The sequence below is a fragment of the Anomaloglossus baeobatrachus genome, chromosome 6 (genome assembly GCF_048569485.1).
Source record: "Anomaloglossus baeobatrachus isolate aAnoBae1 chromosome 6, aAnoBae1.hap1, whole genome shotgun sequence".
NCBI lineage: Eukaryota > Metazoa > Chordata > Amphibia > Anura > Aromobatidae > Anomaloglossus > Anomaloglossus baeobatrachus.
The window spans coordinates 506,771,147-506,792,929 of NC_134358.1; the positions used below are offsets into that span (position 1 = coordinate 506,771,147).

Here is a 21,783-nt window from a genome sequence, read left to right on the forward strand (position 1 = left end):
TCTCAGCACCCGAACGTAATTACACCATCGGTGACCGAGAACTACTGGCGGTCAAACTGGCTCTGGAGGAGTGGCGCTACCTCCTGGAAGGAGCAGTATACCCCGTGATTATCTACACGGACCACAAAAACCTGGAATACCTGCGGTCCGCTCAGCGACTGAACCCACGGCAAGCCAGGTGGTCCTTATTCTTTGCCAGGTTTGACTTCCAGCTCCACTTCCGACCAGCGGACAAGAATGTACGCGCTGATGCCTTGTCTAGGTCTCTCATGCCCATGGAACAGGAGGAAGAGACTATCCAGCCTATCATCTCTCCTAGCAAGATTGTTCCGGTGGCTCCTGTCACTCTGGCCCAGATACCACCTGGGAAGACCTATGTCTCGGAGACCGACAGGCTAACGGTCTTACACTGGGGTCATACCTCAAAAACAGCCGGCCATGCAGGCCAGAAGAGAACATGGGGTGCGATTGTATGCCATTACTGGTGGCCATCTCTTCGCACGGACGTCGCCGCCTTCGTCTCTGCCTGCTCCTCTTGTGCCAGAAACAAGACGCCCAAACACCTCCCACATGGCCGCCTTCTGCCTCTGCCGATACCTTCGATTCCGTGGCAACACATAGCAATGGACTTTATTACGGACTTGCCATTGTCATCCGGGCACACAGTCATATGGGTCGTGGTGGACCGGTTCTCAAAAATGGCCCATTTCGTTCCTATGGCTGGACTGCCCTCTGCTCAGGAACTCGCGGACGCTTTTATACAACACATCTTCCGCTTGCATGGCTTTCCATTACACATCGTATCAGACAGAGGAACTCAGTTCACCTCCCGCTTCTGGAGGGCTCTCTGTAACCATCTGGGAGTGACTCTGGACTTTTCATCTGCATACCATCCTCAGTCTAATGGCCAAGTAGAGAGGGTCAATCAAATCTTGACCTCATTTCTACGTCACTATGTTAACGCCCATCACGACGACTGGTCCGCTCTTCTACCTTGGGCTGAATTCTCCCACAACCACCACATCAGTGAGTCGTCCTCCAGCTCTCCCTTCCATGTTGTTTACGGACTTCAGCCTTCCATCCCATTGCCTGTATCCCCCTCTTCGGATGTCCCTGCTGCAGATACAGTAGCCCGTGACTTTGCCACCATTTGGGACTCTGTCAAGGTGTCTCTAGGACGTGCTTCCCGGCGGATGAAGAGACACGCAGACAAGAAACGCCTGGATCCTCCGTGTTTCTCTCCTGGAGACCTCGTCTGGCTTTCTTCCCAGTACGTCCGCCTGAAGATACCTTCATACAAGCTGGGTCCTCGCTACATTGGGCCGTTTAAAGTCCTCACCAGGATCAATGAGGTCTCCTACAAGCTGCAGCTCCCGGCCACGATGAGGATACCCAACTCGTTCCACGTCTCCCTGCTCAAGCCGGTGGTCCTTGGCCCCTTCTCCGCTGCTGCCAGTCCAGCTCCTCCACCTATTGCCGATGATGACATCTATGCGGTAAGGGATATCGTGGCCATGAAGACCGTACGAGGTCGGCAGTTCTTCCTGGTGGACTGGGCAGGGTATGGTCCTGAGGATAGGTCCTGGGAGCCCAGGGAGAACGTAGGCACTCCTCTTATCCGTGCCTTCATGTCCCGGTTGCGGGGAGGGGGGCGTGGGGGGGGGGTACTGTCACGCTCCCCGGGTCCTCGGCTCCCCTCCCCGGGTCCTCAGCTCCGCTCCCCGGCTCACCTGCCACGCTCCCCTCGTCCCAGCCTCCGGTGCCCGTCCTCCATAGGTCCTCTGGTCGCCGATCCCGGCGTCCGACATCTTCCCAGGCCCTGGCCGGCTCTCCTGCGTCCTCCTCGCAGCCTCCTTCCCTGGCTTCTGGCACCCGGGCCGCGCGCATGCGCATTAGGGCACGCGCGCGGTCACTGACCCTTTCTTAAAGGGCCAGCGTCCAGTAACAGGAAATGAGGTTAGTCAGGTTCAGGGTATAAAGGGGGTTCTTGTCCAAGGGGGCGGGGCCTGATCTTCGTGTTCCCTGAGCTAGGAGTCAGGTCTCCTGGTGTTTATGTGCCTGTACTCACCTATCTCTCTTTGTAGAGCCGTACCTGCCTCGCCATCCAGTCTGCCGTATCCCGAACCCCGCACGCTGTCCGTCTGCCATCCGACAGCACCTGCCATCTCGGATCCCTGCGGTGACCCGTCATCTTGCTCCAGAGGTTCCGGACTCCGCCTGATATCATCTCGGCCTCCGAACCTGAGCTACGTCACCAAGACTACCTTCTGTGACTCCGTGGTCCCAGGGACTCCTCCGCTGTCTTCACTTGCACGGACTATCCTGCTGCCCTTCAGTGCTTCAGCTGCCGGACTCCCTACCTCCATCTTAGAGTTCGGTCCAGTGGATCCACCTCCTGGGTCTGCCCGACCGCCCGGCCGTAACAACATTCCACTATCAAGGATTGAGTATAATAGATCCCTATGGGTTAAAGAGAACACAAAAATTGGATATATGTACCATAAAGAGGGTCCCAAATGGCGTGGATCATTCATATGATAGTATGGTTACCGTTAATGTTCAAGGGAAATGCCCAGGAGTCATAAAGTGGCTGATAACAGAGAAATGACAATAATCAGGGTGATTAATAAATGAGTCTGGGATATTGTAAGGAGGACATTAAAAAGGAGACATGTAAAAGTGGGGAAAAAAAGAGATAGAGTGGGAATACAGCATACCTCAAGACGCTATTAGTATCAGAACGTCACAAAATATATGTCTGAAATCAATTCAGAAAATTCTAACAGGGATCATGTTCATAAGGGGATGTAACCTGTTACAATGGATAAAGGGGCAATGTAAGAGGCATGAAGTGTCAAGCAGTATACAGTGTATAATTAGCAGCACACCATACAACATACCTCCCTAACTGGCAGGCTGTGTGATTAATATGAGCAGTGAGCTGGCCAAAGGCTCTACAAGAAAAAGGCAATAGGGAATTAGACATAGGTTCGTGTGAGAGCTTAGCGTTGTAGACGCTAGTACATACCTAGATAATGAAGTTACCACATGTGGAGCGTCCGGGGACACAATAGAGCCAGGGGGAGGCTATTTGTATTGTGGGAAAAAGGGGCGTACACACAGTGTGAGACGTAAAGCACACCTGAGTCCATGAAGTGACTGTGCACGTGACGCTGCAATGCCCCGAGGTGAAATCTCGGCGTCCTGTTCCACCGCGCATGCGCGGGGCATTGCAGCGTCACGTGCACAGTCACTTCATGGACTCAGGTGTGCTTTACGTCTCACACTGTGTGTACGCCCCTTTTTCCCACAATACAAATAGCCTCCCCCTGGCTCTATTGTGTCCCCGGACGCTCCACATGTGGTAACTTCATTATCTAGGTATGTACTAGCGTCTACAACGCTAAGCTCTCACACGAACCTATGTCTAATTCCCTATTGCCTTTTTCTTGTAGAGCCTTTGGCCAGCTCACTGCTCATATTAATCACACAGCCTGCCAGTTAGGGAGGTATGTTGTATGGTGTGCTGCTAATTATACACTGTATACTGCTTGACACTTCATGCCTCTTACATTGCCCCTTTATCCATTGTAACAGGTTACATCCCCTTATGAACATGATCCCTGTTAGAATTTTCTGAATTGATTTCAGACATATATTTTGTGACGTTCTGATACTAATAGCGTCTTGAGGTATGCTGTATTCCCACTCTATCTCTTTTTTTCCCCACTTTTACATGTCTCCTTTTTAATGTCCTCCTTACAATATCCCAGACTCATTTATTAATCACCCTGATTATTGTCATTTCTCTGTTATCAGCCACTTTATGACTCCTGGGCATTTCCCTTGAACATTAACGGTAACCATACTATCATATGAATGATCCACGCCATTTGGGACCCTCTTTATGGTACATATATCCAATTTTTGTGTTCTCTTTAACCCATAGGGATCTATTATACTCAATCCTTGATAGTGGAATGTCATTCTAGCCCATACAGGCACTTAAATTATAATAATATAAAACATTTTTTTGTTCATTCCTATCGCTGCAGTAATATCCAATACGGACTTACTCAGGTCCCTCTTGACGAACACGACAATAATTTAGATCTTTGGCCCACCTATCCACGCACATAAGGTAGATTCATGTATGATACTCATATCTCAGTAACTCCATGTCATACTGTTTATTCATTTATGTCTTGGTTTGGTTTGTTAGACGGACTCGGCCCTCCTCTTTATAACATTCCACCTCTTTGAGGATCTAACACCCTATATTCAACAGGTATGCCCCCGACACCCTGTTATCCGTTTCTTTGTTCTCCCCCTTTTTCCTTCTGAAAACATCTTACTCTTTTCCTCCTCTTTTTCTTTTTCTTTTTTCTTCTTCTTCTTCTTCTTCTTTCTCCTTTTCTCTCTTGTACTTTATCCAACGATATGTGTTGATAATTGTATTCTTTACTCACATAGCGCTATTCTGATTTAAGAATCTTCGTATTTACCTGATACATCTGGTGCTCCTCTGAAAACCTACTCAGAAAAATGTTTACTCTGATTTGACATAGGTATGTCACCCATTTCTGCTCTTTGTTATGCCATATTATATCCTGTAGATCTCATTAAAATAATCCCTGTTACCATGGGAATTCCTCATGCAAGATAATTGTGGAGAGCTCTCTACATGCTTTTGTTCTTTGTCATGTAATTTTTTTGTTCAAAAAAATTTTTTTGTTCTTTTAGTTTGTTTTTTTATTTTCTTTTGTCATTTTACTAATGTATCATATGTTTTTTTTTTTTCCTGTTATGACATCCATGTATATTACATATGTATGACTATGTTTTTCTTTTCTTCATATGTATTAAAAAATTCAGTCCTTGAAGAAAACCTTCGGGTTGAAACGTCGGACAAAATATAAAAATAAAGATGTATTTTTGAGCACCATTTTGGATATCTCTCATATAATTCTTTTAGTGTGCCGGGGCAGAAAGCAAGAGACTGAATCCTGAAGGAGACATGGACACATGATGACTGGTAATAAGAAAAGAGGGGACATGAGGGGAAGGGGGTGCAGGGTGAGGGGCATATGAGGGCTGCAGACTGTGACAGAAGGATGTGAAGGGGTGCAGAGTGTTTGAGAGGGGTAAGTTGGGGTACAGGCAGGGTGCGATATGTGGGCAGGGTGTGTGTGATATGGGGGTGTAGTGTGTGTGATATGGGGGTGCAGGCTGTATGGGGAGCAGGGTGTGATATATGGGGGTGTAGTGTGTGATCTGGGGGTGCAGGCTGTATGAGATATGGGGGTGTAGTGTGTGATATAGGGGTGCAGGCTGTATGGGAAGCAGGGTGTGTGAGATATGGGGGTGTAGTGTGTGTGATATGGGGGTGCAGAGTGTATGACATATGGGGGCAGGGGCATAACTACCGCAGTCGCAGGGGTCGGAAGGAGAAGAGAGGTACTTGTTTTTTATTTTGCTGGCTGCATGACACATGGAGGCCTGGAGGGGCCTGGCTGCATGATACATGGAGGTCTATGGGACTGCATAATAAACATGAAGGACACCTTATACATGGACTAGGGGTGCATTATACCTGGAGGAGTATGGGGCTGCATAATACAATATGATGATTTATGGCGCTACATTATAATACATATAGGACTATGGGGGTTACATTATAATAAATGGAGAAATATGGAGGCTACCTTACACATGGACTATGGGTGTGCGTTATAAAACATGGAGGACTGTGGTGCAGTATAATATATGGAGTACTATGGGGTGAATTATAATACATGGAGAACTATGAGGGTGCATTATAATATATGACGGGTTATGTGGGACCCTTTATATTATACGGAAGGCTATGTGGGGGCCATTATAGTATTTGGAGATCTATATACAAGGAGAACAAAGATACAAGTATGGGATGGGAATGTTTTGTGCTGAGAGAAAAAGGCTCTTTCCCTCAGCACCCAGCTTTCCCATGCTCTGCTATACATCTTCTCTCAGCACCCAGCTTTCCCATGCTCTGCTATATATCTCTCAGCACCCAGCTTTCCCATGCTCTGCTATACATCTCTCAGCACCTAGCTTTCCCATGCTCTGCTATACATCTCTCAGCACCCAGCTTTCCCATGCTCTGCTATACATCTCTCAGCACCCAGCTTTCCCATTCTCTGCTATACATCTCTCAGCACCCAGCTTTACTCTGTTATGGGAAAGCTGGGTGCTGAGGGAAAGATGTATAGCAGAGCATGGGGAAGCTGGGTGCTGAGGACAAGATGGATATCAGAACATGGGAAAGCTGGGTACTGATAGAGGGATTTCAGATCATGGGAAACCTGGGTGCTGAGGGTAAGAGCCAAGTGTCAGCATCATTATCCTGTACCCCGAGTGTCAGTGTCATTATCCCGTACCCTAAGTGTCGGTGTACGTGGAGGGGGGCCCCGGTCCAAATTTCGACCAGGGCCCATCAAACTCTAGTTACGCCACTGCGTATTAATCACTGTATTCTACATGAGGGTGCCTACTGCTATCTGGCTCTGCACTGTGCTATATACAGGCTATGCTATATACAAGCTGTATGCTACATGAGGGTGCCTAATGCTATCTGGCTCTGCACTGTGCTGTCTGGGTCTGCACTGTACTATATAGGTCTGTGTACTACATGAGGATACCAAATGCTATCTGGCTCTGCACTGTGGTATTTAGGGGCTGTGTACTACATGAGGGTGCCTATTGCTATCTGGGTTTGCATTGTGCTATATGTGGGCTGTATACTACATGAAGGTGCCTAATGCTATCTGGGTCTGCATTGTGCTATATGGGGGCTGCATAGTGCATATGGGGGCTACATAATACTATATGGAGGACAATGGGGGCTTCATAACACAATATGGGGGCTTCATACTACTATACCCCCAGAGTTGTATGTCCCCTCCACCCAGGTGCTGTATACCCCCTCAGAGCTGTATGTTCCCTCCACCCAGGTGCTGTATGTCCCCCCCCACCCCAGAGCTGTATACCCCCAGAGCTGCATGTCACCCCCCCACCTCACAGCTGCCCCCCTCCACCTCAGTCACTGCCCTCCTCTAGAGCTCTATACCCCTTTCCTCAGTAATATGTATTCCCCCCAGTATTGTGTTTGTCCCCAGCCTCTCTTGTGATGTATATACAGCAGTGTTAGTGTGCCCTATGTGCGGCCATGTCTGTTAGACAAGCCGGGAGGTGAATGAGGCTGTTGCCGGCTTCCCAATATTAGAAATATATATATACAGGATAAATATATAAAAATAATGTGTGTGTGTGTGTGTGTGTGTGTGTGTGTGCGCATGTGTGATGTGTATCTATGCATGTCAGAGTACATGACTGTGTCTAGATTTATGTCTATTTATGTGTTTTTGTGAATTTCTCTTTAAATATATATGTGTATATATGCCTGTATGTGTATGTATCTGTGCATGTCTATGTGTGGATGGGGCCCACTGAGACTCTTTCGCCCAGGGCCCACAAAAACCTGGAGCCGGCCCTGTATGGGGTACTTGGTCCCGGGCAGTGTACTACTTGGATATGTCACTAGGTAGCCGTTACCCGGTTCTGTGACCCTGGGGGGCGCTTTAAAAAGGGTTTATATACAAGGGAATGTTCAATAAAGTTTATGTTGTGACGTCACTTGCGGGTTGCGGTTTTGGTGATGGAACCGCTGCTGCACAATCTCTCCGCTGGGGCTTGTGTTGATGGCATCCTGGATGTTGGGCCCTCCGCAAGTAGGGCTGTGGCCCCAGGGGGTTAAGTGATGGAGTTAAACGCGGAAAGTAAGGGAGCCCACAAAAGGGGTTGCTGTTTAACTGGCTCTCTTTACACACAGTTGATGGTAGATGGTAACTGGTACCCGGAGGTTGGCTGGTATTCACCTCCGGTCCCCTTAGTTCAAGTGCCGGGTTGATGACCTGGTGGCTTCTTTCCCCTGCACCTTTCTCAAGTTGGTGGGTCCCCGTGGCTTGGAGCATTTGGGGGTCACCTGTTTGTTTCTCAGTTTCTGGTCCATACGGCGGCAGTGTGAACCCTATAGGGTCGGTATTCTGTTCCGGTCCCTGGTTCTCCCATTACTGCTGGTGCCCCCGGATTCTAGGGTCAGTGAGGTCCTTGATGGTCCCCTCACTGTGCAGATGTTTGTCAGGTCTGCCTGGAACATTTGCCTGACCTAGGGCTCTGTGCCCCGTGGGTGCTATGGTTCTGGGAGTATTTTGCCGTACTCCTCCGGCAACCAAACGCCTGGGCCGTCAGGTCACCATTACACTCCTGTGCCAGAGCAGTCGCATCCGTCTCCTCACTTTAAGCGACTCACTCACTGACTGACTCTCCCCCTCCCACCTGATCATTGTCTAGTGGACTGGATCAGCTCCACCCCTGGGCGGCCATCTATTGGGTCCAATTCTAGTCTGTCACCAGTCTATGGGGATGAGGGAAAAACAGGGATTTTAATGTATTTTGCTGGTACCAGTACTGGTCTTCCAGGTCCCTGGGGGTAGGCCCTGCATCCTTGGGGAGGATGTAGTACCTTGTAGTGCCCTGAAGGGTTCAGGGGCGCTACACTATGCAGAGCAGATTGGGGTCATATGGTACATACAGTACAGCTTACGAGAATGCTGTAAAAGCGGCCCAAAAAGTGGTGCCCGTACTTTATATTGGAAAAACCAGGTGACAGGTTCCTTTTAAAACAAGTATAGTCTTCCAAGCCATATACACAGCAGCCCGTATTGGTCTTATTAGAACAGGTACTGCTTATATTGGCTTGAATAAATATTGGCAATACATTTCTGTGTCAGAATATAGAATCATCAGACTGAAAGTCAGACAGAGCCAGAGGCAAAACAGGAAAAGATGAAGGGTTTGTGATTGTCAACTCATATCTCTAATAAGTGACACCTGTCAATTATGCCGCTTCTCTAGAAGACTGATTGGACAGAAAGGTCAGCAACGCCGGTTCCTGGCTCAGCCACTAACTTAGATCCGGTCAATTAGCCACCAGAAATGTGCAGCTCCTATGTCCCAAATATTTAATTGGTAAAGTTAGTGGTCTATAGTTACAGAATAAAAATAAGTTCACCTAAAAACTGAGCTAAAATCCTTGTATTTTTTAAAAAATAATAGTTATTTGGAAAAAAAAGTTTCTTAGCACAATGCTGTAACTCAAATTTCCAACATGGCACTGGGAAATAGTAGAAGTAAGAAAGTTCTGACTTTTGACCTTCCAGCAAAGTCTATGAGAATTCAGATTTGCTGTGCGCACATTGCAGTTTTTGTTTGTCTACAGTTTGTCACAAATTCCTGACAAATAAACTGCAGCATGTTCTGTCTTTTTGTGTTTTATCCCTGCATTCCTCACTAGTGATGGGCAGACTCGTAAATCAGTCCCCCGCTGACTCTGGGTCAGCAGGGGATTGATCCCTGGTATCTGGCTGGATGCCGATCCCCAAATAATCTATGAGAACCAGAATTTGGCGCAAAGAGGGTAGGAAGAAGCAATCGCTTCATACTTTACCGATTCACCAATGCGGCTGTACGCTCCCACGGCCTCTCATTCTTCTTCCCGGACCGCTCATTACGCTCATGCATATTCACTGATTCCCCCGCCCACCGGAGTCTGTGATTGGTTAAAGTCATACGCGCCCCCACGCTGAGTGACAGCATGTCTGACGCCTCCAGTCACAAACTCGGTCTACGAATCTATATGTACAATAAAAATAAATTAATTAATTAAAAAATTGCGGTTCCTCCTATTTTGATACACAGCCAAGATAAAAGCACGGCTGGGGGCGTCAACCTATAGCTGTGGCTTTATCTGTGCTGGTATCATAATATGGGGGGATCCTACGCCAATTTTTTTATTTATTTATTTTTACTGTATGCTACAGACCTGCAGACCGGGTCTGTGATTGGAAGCGTCAGACAGGCTGTCAAACACCGGTGAGCGGGGGAAGCAGTGAATATGCATGAACCTAATGAGTGGCCCTGAAAAAAGAATGTGCAGCAGTGCGAGCAGTTACAGCCCCGCCAGAGACTTGGTAAGTATAGCGCACTCACTTTACTTTTTTCTTTATTTTTACTTTATTTTTTTTATTTCCCAAGTGCCGGATCTGGATCAATACCTGGAATTCCCTGAGAATTCCATCCCAGGCCTGGCACTTAGGTGCCTTTGAACCCACAGGGGTCTGACTTTGCAGTCTGGTCCGCCCATCTCACTATTTTTCACAAAAAAGGCAGCAAATAAGAATTACTAAAAACGCACCAAAAACGCAGCATCATGATAAGCGTTTTCTTACATTTCCAGGTGCAGTTTTTTTGTGACAACAAAACTTCAGCATGCACATGTAGCCTATATGGAGCAAAAGTTGAACATTCAAATCTCCATGCCATTAATTGTCCATGAGACTGCTGGAAAAAGCTAAGAGCACTACTCAGCTATCTCCAGCAGTCCCATCTTAAGAAAACCACTTTAATTGAAAATCTGACTATGGATCTATGAAATTTGACTAATGTACCATGCAACAGAAAAGAAATAATAGAAAAATATTTTACTGTTACATGGAGTTTTGCACAAAATTTGCCGACTGTCATAACAGCATTGGACTCTTCAGATTCTGACACTCTGCCCGATGGTTTTTCTGGTGTCTGGGATAAACACAGGCATTCTCCAGCATTAACCTGCAGTGTGCTGATTCATAGGCAGGCTAGCAAGAGTTAAGGGTGCTTTACACGCTGCGACATCGCTACCGATATATCATCGGGGGTCACGTCGTTAGTGATTCACATCCAGCGCCGGTAGCGACATCGCAGCGTGTAACACCTAGGAGCGACGATCAACGATCGCAAAATCGTTCCAAAACGGTGATCGTTGACACGTCGCTCCTATCCTTAATATTGCTGCTGCAGGTACGATGTTATTCGTCGTTCCTGTGACAGAACACATCGCTATGTGTGACACCGCAGGAACAACGAAGATCTACTTACCTGCGTCCACCGGCAATGCGGAAGGAAGGAGGTGGGCGGGATGTTACATCCCGCTCATCTCCGCCCCTCCGCTTCTATCGGCCGGCCGCTTAGTGACACCGCAGTGATGACGCTATGACGCTGAACGCACCTCCCGCTTGAGGGAGGGATTGTTCGGCGGTCACAGCGCCGTCGCTGAGAAGGTATGTGCGTGTGACGCTGCCGTAACGATAATGTTTGCTACGGCAGCGAGCACCAAATGTCGCACGAACGACGGGGGCGGGTGCTATCGCGATCGACATCGCTAGCAATCGCTAGCGATGTCGCAGCGTGTAAAGCACCCTTAAATCTCTGCTAGTCTGCTTGATGCTTTAATCACATGTTGCGGGGAGGCCTATCACATCTGCTTCCCTCCTATTTATGCTGCTGGAATCCTTCTACCCATGTAAGTTATAGTTTATTCTATGTTCGTCTGTGAGATGTGGTGTCTCAGACTCTCAGGTTAAAATTGTGCTTTAATTGTGCTCATTGGTACGGTTGTGGAAATTTACCCCTGTTATTTTGTAGCCTCTTTTCTGCTCTTATGTTTCCTCCTGTAACTCTTTATCTTTGTGTGTGTGTTGTGTGACAGAGTTTTGGTTTTCCCCTTGTCTATCTTTATCCGTGCTTGCAACACACTCTTCTCCCTCCCCTCCCTGGGGGGAGGGGATAGGCAAATCAGATCAGGACTGGTCAGGAGCAGGGCCACGAAGGAGTTTCAGGCCTCTCAACCATCAGGAGTATTATGGATAGTGTAGGGTCCCCAAACCTTAGGGACAGCTTAGGAGCCTAAGTTCCCAGTTCACCGCCATCCCAGAGTCATTGTGATGTTTACTCTGTCAGAGGATCCACAATTACTTGTCTTTGGACAGGTCACAAGTAGATAGGCAGAATTTTTGTGTTACATACGTTTACCAGCTACACTAGTTAACATGTAAATTTGCCAAGCATGTCAACTATGTTATTCAATGCAAAGACATCTTTCAAAAAATATACAGTGTGTGGTATATGTTTTGGTTTTTTTTTTACATGGGAATTGTACTTTCATTGAGTGACAGATGATGGAATCAGAGGTATATATTAAGAAACTCTCCAACTGACTCCAACATACACCGCAAATATCAATATTAATATTTCTTCACTGTACATTTGGAGCATTTGGTTGGAGCAGATACCCCTTGTGTGTACAGCACCATGTTAGTTTCACATCACATGTGAAACTTTCTCCTGGTCCCTTGATGAAGCGTCCTGTGTGATGCGAAACGGCCATCATGCCAAAAAAAAGGGAGAGCAGTGAGCTCCAACCCACTCTATGCACTGGGTCCAAGTGCAGTCTCATCTGCTCATCCGCATCATTGAATACCCACTAATTATATTCATGCGGTTATTTTACATACAGATGTAAATCTTATTCATGTGCCTAGGTAATATTGGTCAGTGTGGTGTCTTCCTGCCATCCATTGAGCACATGGGCAGCACAATGATCAAAAATATGCTTGTCTGAACCACATCCTAAAAGATTGTTTTTACAAAACTATTCCCTGCCCTACAAAGGCTGTAATCTTCAGCAAAACCCACTGCATAATGCGGACAGAATTAGAGCAAAATCCTCACTGGTACAATCTTCTATAACACTGTGGAAAGAAGAACGGTTTAAGCAAGACAATGAAAGTGTTAAGATAAAGAATAGAAAGTGGAATTCAAGTGTTATATTTCAGAGAAGCTTATAGTCTAAAATATGATTTACCTCCATCTAAATGTAGAAGCATATTCTGAAAACTCGGGCTATTCGTTACATTACTTTCTGTGGTACCATCTTGACTGCAATCAATAAGTGATTGAATGAAATTAATGTATTTTCTGGTATAGACAGCATGGATTCTGAGTTCATTGAGCCAGTCGCTGTTTTGACACACTCTCATGTGCACATCTATTGATTCTCCAAGTCCTTCAAAATCCTTGAAGGGAAAGCTCACTGCTCAGAGTAGGTGACTATAAAGTTCACTGAATTGACACTCGCTGTTAATGTAGGCTTTGCCAGTCAATTGCCTGAGACAATCATTTTTAGTAAGAATTGATCACAGATATTCAACTTGTCAGAGCTAAGCCATGAGATGCTCCTCCAGGTACACAAGAGAGCACTGACTCCACGGGAGCACGTAAGTACAACGGAGGTCCACCAAGACATGGTCAGAATTACTTTTAAAAGTAGTTTAATTTATATTGATAAAGGCACTAACATACTGTAGTCAACTAAAGTTTAAGGAAATTGAAAAATAAAAACTTTACAGAGCTCTTAAGGCCTCATAAACATTAAACTAACATTGTCCGAACCCACTGGTATCAACATGTTCGGCAACACTATCATGTACATGAGGGTGTCTACCTCTACCATGACGGATGATGTCAGCAGAGATAAAGATCCACCATGTCCAGTTTCAGACTGTCGATCCTTTTGTTCTCTGAGAGATAAGCTTCTGCCTAGTGGGTTTCTCATAGAGTATGGGTACAATAGAGTATAGAGTATGGGTATAAGAGAGTTTAGAGTATGAGTATATGTGAGTAAAGAGTATGGGTATAAGAGAGTATAGAGCATGGATATAGGAGAGTACAGAGTATGGGTATAGGAGGATATAGAGTATGGGTATAGGAGAGTATAGAGTATCAGTGTAGGAGAGTATAGAGTATGGGTATAGGAGAGTATAGAGTATGGGTATAGGAGAGTATAGAGTATGAGTACAGGAGAGTACAGAGTATGGGTATAAGAGAGTATAGAGTATGGGTATAAGAGAGTATAGAGTATGGGAATAGGAGACTATAAACTCTCTTATACCCATACTCTCTGTACTATCCTATACTCTATAGGGTATGGGTACATGAGAGTATAGAGTATGGGTATAGAGTATGGGTATAAGAGAGTATAGAGTATGGGTATTAGAGAGTATAGAGTATGGGTTTTATAGAGTATAGGTATAAGAGAGTATAGAGTATGGGTATTAGAGAGTATAGAGTATGGGTATAAGAGAGTATAGAGTATGGGTATAAGAGAGTATAGAGTATGGGTTTTAGAGAGTATAGGTATAAGAAAGTATAGAGTATGGGTATTAGAGAGTATAGGTATAAGAGAGTATAGAGTATGGGTATTAGAGAGTATAGAGTATGGGTATTAGAGACTATAGAGTATGGGTATTAGAGAGTATAGAGTATGGGTTTTAGAGAGTATAGGTATAAGAGAGTATAGAGTATGGGTATTAGAGAGTATAGAGTATGGGTATTAGAGAGTATAGAGTATGGGTATAAGAGAGTGTAGAGTATGGGTATAAGAGAGTGTAGAGTAAGGTGACATTTTTGCAGCTTTTAGCACCAAAGTCACAAAAAAGATGGAGACAGGGAGAAGACTTTGAATTATGTAAGCTTTCGGTTTAATTTTTTGCCAAAAACAGCCATTTTTATCACAAGACTAAAAAGCAAAATGATGAATTAAGGCCTAAATTACTTGCTTATGTGCATAGGTGCATATGCTAAAAGCTAGATCACTAAACATTGCTCTTATTTTTCTTTAATGGCCTTATTTCTCCTTTCTCATTTGCGATTTTTTTGTTTTTCATTTTCGTTTTTTCCTCCCCTTTTTTCGAGAGCCATAGCTTTTTAATTTTTCCATCAATATTGCCATATGACGTTTTATTTTTTGCGGGATGAGTTGTACTTTTGAATAATACCATTCAATTTACCATATAGTGGGAAAAAATCCAAATGTGGAGAAATTTTGAGAAAAGTGAAATATCACATGTGTAGTTTTACTTTTATTTAAGTGGTGGGAAAAAAATCAGAAGTTTGACGAAAGAATTGCGATTTTGTCGCCATTTTATGAGACCCGTAACATACTCATTTTTCGGGATCTGGGGATCAGTGACAGCTTGTTTTTTGCGACTTGAGCTGGCGTTTTTCATTTGTTTAGATGCAATGTTTTGAATGCCTGTTATTACATTTTAATGCAATGTTGTGGCGATCAAAAAAATGTAATTTTGGTGTTTGGAATTTATCTCTCGCTGTGCCGGGTACAGATCAGATTAATTTATTTTATATTTTGATAGATTGGTCATTTGTGAATGCGGCGATACCAAATATGTGTAATTTTTTTTAATTGTTTTATTTTCAATGGGGCAAAAAGGGGAGTGTTTAAACTTTTAGTTTCTAATATTTTTTAAAACTTTTTTTTACATTTCTTACTGATTTTACTTTTCCCCCTAGGGGTCTTTATTACTGTGCACTACGATCGCTTCTCCTAATTACAGCGATGCTGCAGTATCGCTTTGATCAGGAGAAATATTGTGTTCCTGTAAGTGTCGGTGCTTTGACGGTTCTCATAGGAAGTGACTCATGAAAGCATCAGTGGTCATCATCTGACCCTGCGCTGTCATGGTAACACATCGGCGCCCTGTGATATTGTCGCGGGGTTGCCAATGGCGGCGAGGAACAACGCAATCCCCGACACAGTCGTTTAAACTGCACTGTCAGAGTTTGACAGTGCAATCTAAGGGGTTAACAGGCACGGGTGGATCTCCCATCCACTTGTGTCTGTTAGCCACACATGTCTATTTCAGACCTCTGCAGAAACTGTCTACTTTATATTTTTATCTTTACATTTGAGAATTAGGGAAATTCTGTACAGTCAGCACCAGTTGACAATCACTCACGCAGCTAAGCAAGTCCCCTGCCAATCTTGATTTAGCCTTTACAACACTAATCGGTTCAGAGCTTTGTGTTATTTGCTCAATAATCACATAACACCTGCCTTTGTCAGCATTATGACTGGAAAAGCTAGCACACAGTTTCCACCGTAGCTCAGATATTTCACACATATAAAAGCTTTGTTTGAACATAAATTAATTTATAACCAGACACGTTAGAACCTTTCACGCTTATTGCTAATTTTGAAGAGTCTACAGACTTGACAGCCACACTAGGTAGAAGATACATAATTTAATAACTAATTTAATAGCTATCTTAGACCGGATGTGGCTGGTGTACTTATTTTTAAAAAAATTCATGAACGACTAAATTAAAAGGAGCATTTTGTGGGTTCAATTATATATGAGTCCAATTATTCTGACTTACGGATACGTAGGATGTGATGGCGCCTGAACATTGTTTCTTTCCAGGCTATTCGTATTTACCGTACTCACATTCATATCGGTTCCTCGGATAGTTTAACTCAGCCACAATCTCATCGCAAGAAGACTCCAGTAAAAGGAGAATGCTTGAATTGAAAATCTTGTATTGATAATAAATGAAGCAGGTAAAAAGAGTGATTTTCTCAGAAAGCAGACAGCATGTTACATGTAAGATGGCTGATACAAAACACTACATGGAGAAGAAGGGAATGCTGACATCACGACGAGAGCTACAGGGAAGAGGAAGGGACAAAATATAAGGAAAGTCAAAGCTTCTTCCTAGAAACAAAAAGGCAATACACAGCAATGAAATATAATGAATAATTCCCAAATCATGAGAAATGACACCAAGTGTATTAAGTCTCCAGTCTGACAGCTGAAGCTTATTCTGAGCAGTGTGAGATTTCAGCAACAGCAGCAGGGAGGAGGGGCACTTAGGAGCTGTCAATTAGGAAAGGTGGAGGGGAACTGAGCTAATCTTTCATAAAGGATTGTACAGCCATTCCGACATGGATTTCTGGAATAAATACAGCTTCCTCATCAGGTCTGAGATATCGCTTTAACATAAAACAAAAATGTTTAAAGAGTATATACATGACCAAATGTGCAGAGCAACATTAATTATTGCTGAACTGTGCACTGCTATCTCAAGTGGACCTCTGTCCATTCTTGGGATTGCTGGGTGTCTCACTGGGAGTCCCTTTATTTAAAATATATTTTTACGGCAATTCCGGTCATGCGCACTAGACCTCTCTGAAGCTGGGACACGTACACCCGACTTCATAGTGCGCATGACCAGAAGTGCCGGGACTTCTGATCATGCACACTGACTCTAAACCCAAAAGCGGTGACAACGGACACAGGTATGAGTGTCACCGCTGATGGCGCTGGGTAATGGCCATTGAATAGCATGTTACCACGCCCCTGTGAGTGTGCTAGCATCTAAGAGGGCGGACTAGTTGTGGGAAACTAACGCCCTTGTGACTAGTCCCTGGCCTCATTAGCATATCATAAAAGATCTTTAGAAATATTTTTTCTAAAGATCTCTTTATCTATCCTAGTGTATGCAGGGAAGGTTAGGCAGGGATTAGCAATATGTATCCAGAACTGCTCGTGGTTCTGGGTGCATATTGCACCTGACAGGTTCCCTTTAAGCGAGGCGTGATACAAGCAACGGTCATTTCATGTCTCACAATGCTGCTGTAAGGAGACATATTTTCACGTTCCCCCTTGAAGATATCAACAGTGCTGATACTATGTAATGTGATAACTGTTGGTTACGTGCATTGCGTCGATTATGTATAATGTGAATTGCGATGTACTTGTATAATGTTTTGCATTGTACTGTGAGGAAGCTGTGTTCTGCCGGTGTTCGGTATTCGCATTAAACACAGACTTTAGCAAAAAAGAGAGTTCGGGTGTTTTACGTATGCTGTCCAATCATGCAAGTATCGCTGTGCTTGGGTATGCGCGATACTCAGCCCAATGCAAGCCACTTACTGTGCTTGATCAACTCACAATGGGGGTAAGAACAGCATGATCGGATGTAGTGTCCATCAAACAAAAAATGGAAAACCCAAGCATACCCGCCCCCAAAAGTGATCTGTTTATGGCTGGCTGTATGTGAGTGGAGATCAAAACTGCCCAATTAGTGACTTACATTGGGGTTCAGGTCAAGTCCATGTCCAAAACTGAACTTTATCTAAAGTCCGGCTGAACCCGCCGAACTGAACTTCCACAGGTCCACTTATCTCTAATGAAGAGCGCTGTGTATCCCATAGGTGCTATATAAGTGAGTATGATAATAATGATACTACTAATCTGGTGCTCGCCATTCTGATGCTCTATTCTAATCAGTCAAGACCATAGGGGATTATGGATGAGATCAAACAGATTTTGACTCTTTTCTTTTACAATGCTAATGATACAAACACTGTAGACCTCCTCGTGGTCTCAGCTTCCAGGATAAATCAATTGCTCGTTATCAATGCAATACATTCATATAAATCTCATCACTTCCAATATTCCATTTGTAGGACCCGTGACACATGTATTACTTTGACAAATGAAACATACAGAATCTAAATTCTTCTTTAGTATTAAGGCTGTTACATTTGTTTTCTAATGAGGAAGCATCTGTATCCATCACTTGCCATCAGAATGGAGAGATTGTAATGTAGTAAACATAGTAAAATAATATCACACTGCTCTTTATTTTAGTGGGTTTCTCCAAAGAGAGAGGATTCGGCTAATACATATATAATTAGGCCGTGCTTATGTTGCAGAAATTATACAATTGTTCTTATCTCTTCCAAGAAAATCTTTTATAGGTGGACAAGAGTGGTACAATTTGTCTTCTGGCTTTGGTGGCTGCCAAGTAAACATAATGGATTACAGATGGCAATTTATTACAAGAGTAATTGTAAAACTAAAAACTGGGACACTAATTTATTTTATATTCAATGATACTTTCCTGCTGTGCAGATGCAACAGACTTGGACAAAACATTTACGGAAATATCTTTGGTTGGGTTTCCATATAGAAACGTTACTGTGATTGACTGGACTCACGTAGACTCCCAGGAAATGGTGGAAAAAACACGCCTGGGGACTACTGAAACCAAAGTAAAGCGCCTAAAAAGCTGAGAGCCACATTAAAGGGGTTGTCCACTACTTGGAGAACCCCTTCTCAATTTGAGTAATTGCTCCCATTAAAAATAAAAAACACTTATACCTCTAGTGCCGGCGCAGTCAGCACTGGTTCTCCTGGGTCTCATGTGAGGTTGCGCCTAATCAGCGCCAGCTTCCCTCTCCCCTTCTTCAGACAAATCAAACATCGAGAAGAAGTCAGAACTCCTGCTGCGGCTCACCGACGCTGCTGCTTCCGGCCCGCACGGGAGTGAATATGCAATGAGCATAATGAGCGGGGGTCGGAAGCAAGTGACAGCAGCGGCAGATACAGCAGTGCTGGAGAAGGTGAGTATAGAAATTCCTTTTAATTCACAGACACGTGTGTTTTCTCCGTGCGGTCCGTGTGCGGTCTGTGTGACACCCGTGATGCCGGAGAAAAACGGACATGTTTAGGTGTGGAGCACACGAGCACATGTATGCTACACACGGTACATGGCAAAACATGCTCATGAGCGCAGACCCATTGCCCATTGATTTTAATGGGTCTACGTGTGCCTGTGTCTCCGGCACGTGAGGAAACGGATCAAACACGTACCGGAGACATGGACATGTGAAGGAGGACTAAAGGAGTATAGAAAGGACCACGGTGGCAGTTGCTAAGGGTGGAAGAAAGACGACTCCAGCTGCTAAATAGGAAAGGGTTCTCTACAGGTAGAGCACTCAGACTGTGGAATGCGCTACCACAAGAGGTAGTAAATGCATATGAATGGGTTTGGGGTTTTGCACCATTCACAAACAAAAAACGCACTTACATGGCTTTTCCCACTGAAATCATTAGGGCTACAGAAAATGCAAATTAAAGGAAGATGAATTTACATATCAAAGAGTAGCAAAGAAAAAATGAAAGGGGGCAGAAGGAAAGCAATGCCAAGGAAATGTATATTACGACATCCAACATTATAACGCTACATACTGTAAATATCACAGATCTGCTTGAACAGTTGCTTCATTCAAAGAAAACAGATGAAAACATCTTCAGAAAAAAAAATGAAATCTGAGGCTCCATAAAATGGACTTACCATTCAAGCACATCTCATATTGTTTGCAGAGGTCATCTTCAAATAGGCACCCTAAAATAAGAAAAACATGTTACTAGGCAAGAACAGTAAATAAAGAGATTATACGACAAGTCATATCTCATGGTGCATCATCCTGACGTTACACATGGAGCTGAGCCATCTTTACAAAGGTAAAAAGGATTTTAAAACCTATTTTAAATAGCGTTTGGTAATTCTTATTAAAAATATGGGTTCTGCCATTTAGCATAGGCTATTGTTACTTTAATGGTCATCATGTATCAGAAATTGTTAGGTTTTATTATGTTCTGACTATTGAAACTCCCGTGGATCCTGAGAACCTGTCACGCTTGGTCAAGGGATCGCCCGGTGCAGCACAAAGGTTACAACCTGGGTAGGAAGTCCCTAATGATAGGGAGAGGGGATATGTCACCACCTGACACTATCCTGTGTCTGTACCCTGCGCTCCCTAACCAGGTCCTTCCCCCCGCCGTCACATGCTTAGCCCTTCGCTGTCCCATTACTCACCCTGGCTAGTGCAAACACCGGTGAGTGCACCAGACGTCACTTCTGAGGTAATACAACACAGGGGAAGGAAGACAAATGGGGAACATAGACAAAAAGGATATCCAAAAATGTCCTCTATTGCAGCCAGCTACCAGGGTGGCTAGCAACAGAACTCCAGCAACAGGACTCAAGCAGCAGATCACTAGTATCTCCGAGAGACTTCGTTCCTCCATTGTGGCTAGTTCAGAATGCAATCTATAACCAGCAACGTGTGATGGATCATGTGACTATTTAAAGAAGATGGGAGTGGTTACAAACCAGCTGCAGCTGAAATGAAATACTCAGGAGCTACTAGCAAGGAAAATGTCACTAATCCTTGCTACATCAAGAGAAACATGTTTAAAATCACTAAGCATTGAAGCTCAAATCCCACAGCTGCTACAGGTCTCTCAAGGATGGGAAACACACAAGACAGAACCGGGCTTCAAAAGAACCCACGTATGAATGGAGTGGTGGTCGATTATATACACTGCTGGAGATAGCCGAGCACTGCGCTCCACCAATCCATTTAGGCAGAGCTCTTCAGGGCCCTGAGTGGGGTTCCCAGCAGTTGGACCCTAGCAATCAGCAAGTTATATCCTATCCCATGGACAAAGGATAACTTCCAAACTTAATAATACCCACTTAAAAAATGTGGCACAATCCTGGTCTGTTCATTCGGAAGAAAAAGCAATCTATCTAGTTACGAAAAAATGGATCAGCACCTACATAAAATGTAACAATCTTGGATCTTCCAAGTTAAAGGGAAGCAATCACCAGGATTTTCGTATATAACATAAAGCCAGTGCTATACTTGCATTATCAGGCTGAGTCTATACATACCTGTAGTGGCAGCTCGGATATTTAGGTTTTGAAATCCAAGAAAGTAAAGTTTATAAAATCCGCAGCTGCTTGAGTGACAGCAGCTGAGAATCAGATAATATGTGGGGGGAATTAATTGTTATCCCCTCCCCCTGTTAGAATTAGCATAAGTATTATACAATCAATGTAACATTTCTCTTCCAGGACCTGTGTGAGGTTATACCCATGTGACCAGAAGGGGCAGGGTCTCAGCCAACAGATCTGATATCAGGAAGCAACATTTTCCTATTGGCTGAGGCCCCGCTCCTTCTGGTCACATGGGTATTACCTCACCACAGGTCCTAGAAGAGAAAAGTTACATCGATTGTATATTACTTATGCTAATTCTAACAGGGGGAGGGAATAACTATGAATTCCCCCCAGATATTATCTGATCCTCAGCTACTGTCACTCAAGCAGCTGCCGATTTTATAAACTTTACTTTCTTGGATTTCAAAACCT

The 21,783-nt window shown here is 44.3% G+C and overlaps 1 protein-coding gene across 1 annotated transcript in view; it reads right to left on the bottom strand.

Moving 5' to 3' along the window:
* The window catches only part of PTPRN2 (protein tyrosine phosphatase receptor type N2), a 1,389,072-nt gene that overhangs the window by 1,193,118 nt on the left and 174,171 nt on the right, over positions 1–21,783 (bottom strand). The window contains exon 2 of the mRNA XM_075315450.1: positions 19,918–19,968. Coding sequence (XP_075171565.1) covers positions 19,918–19,968 — 51 coding nt within the window. The remainder of the gene's footprint in view (positions 1–19,917; positions 19,969–21,783) is intronic.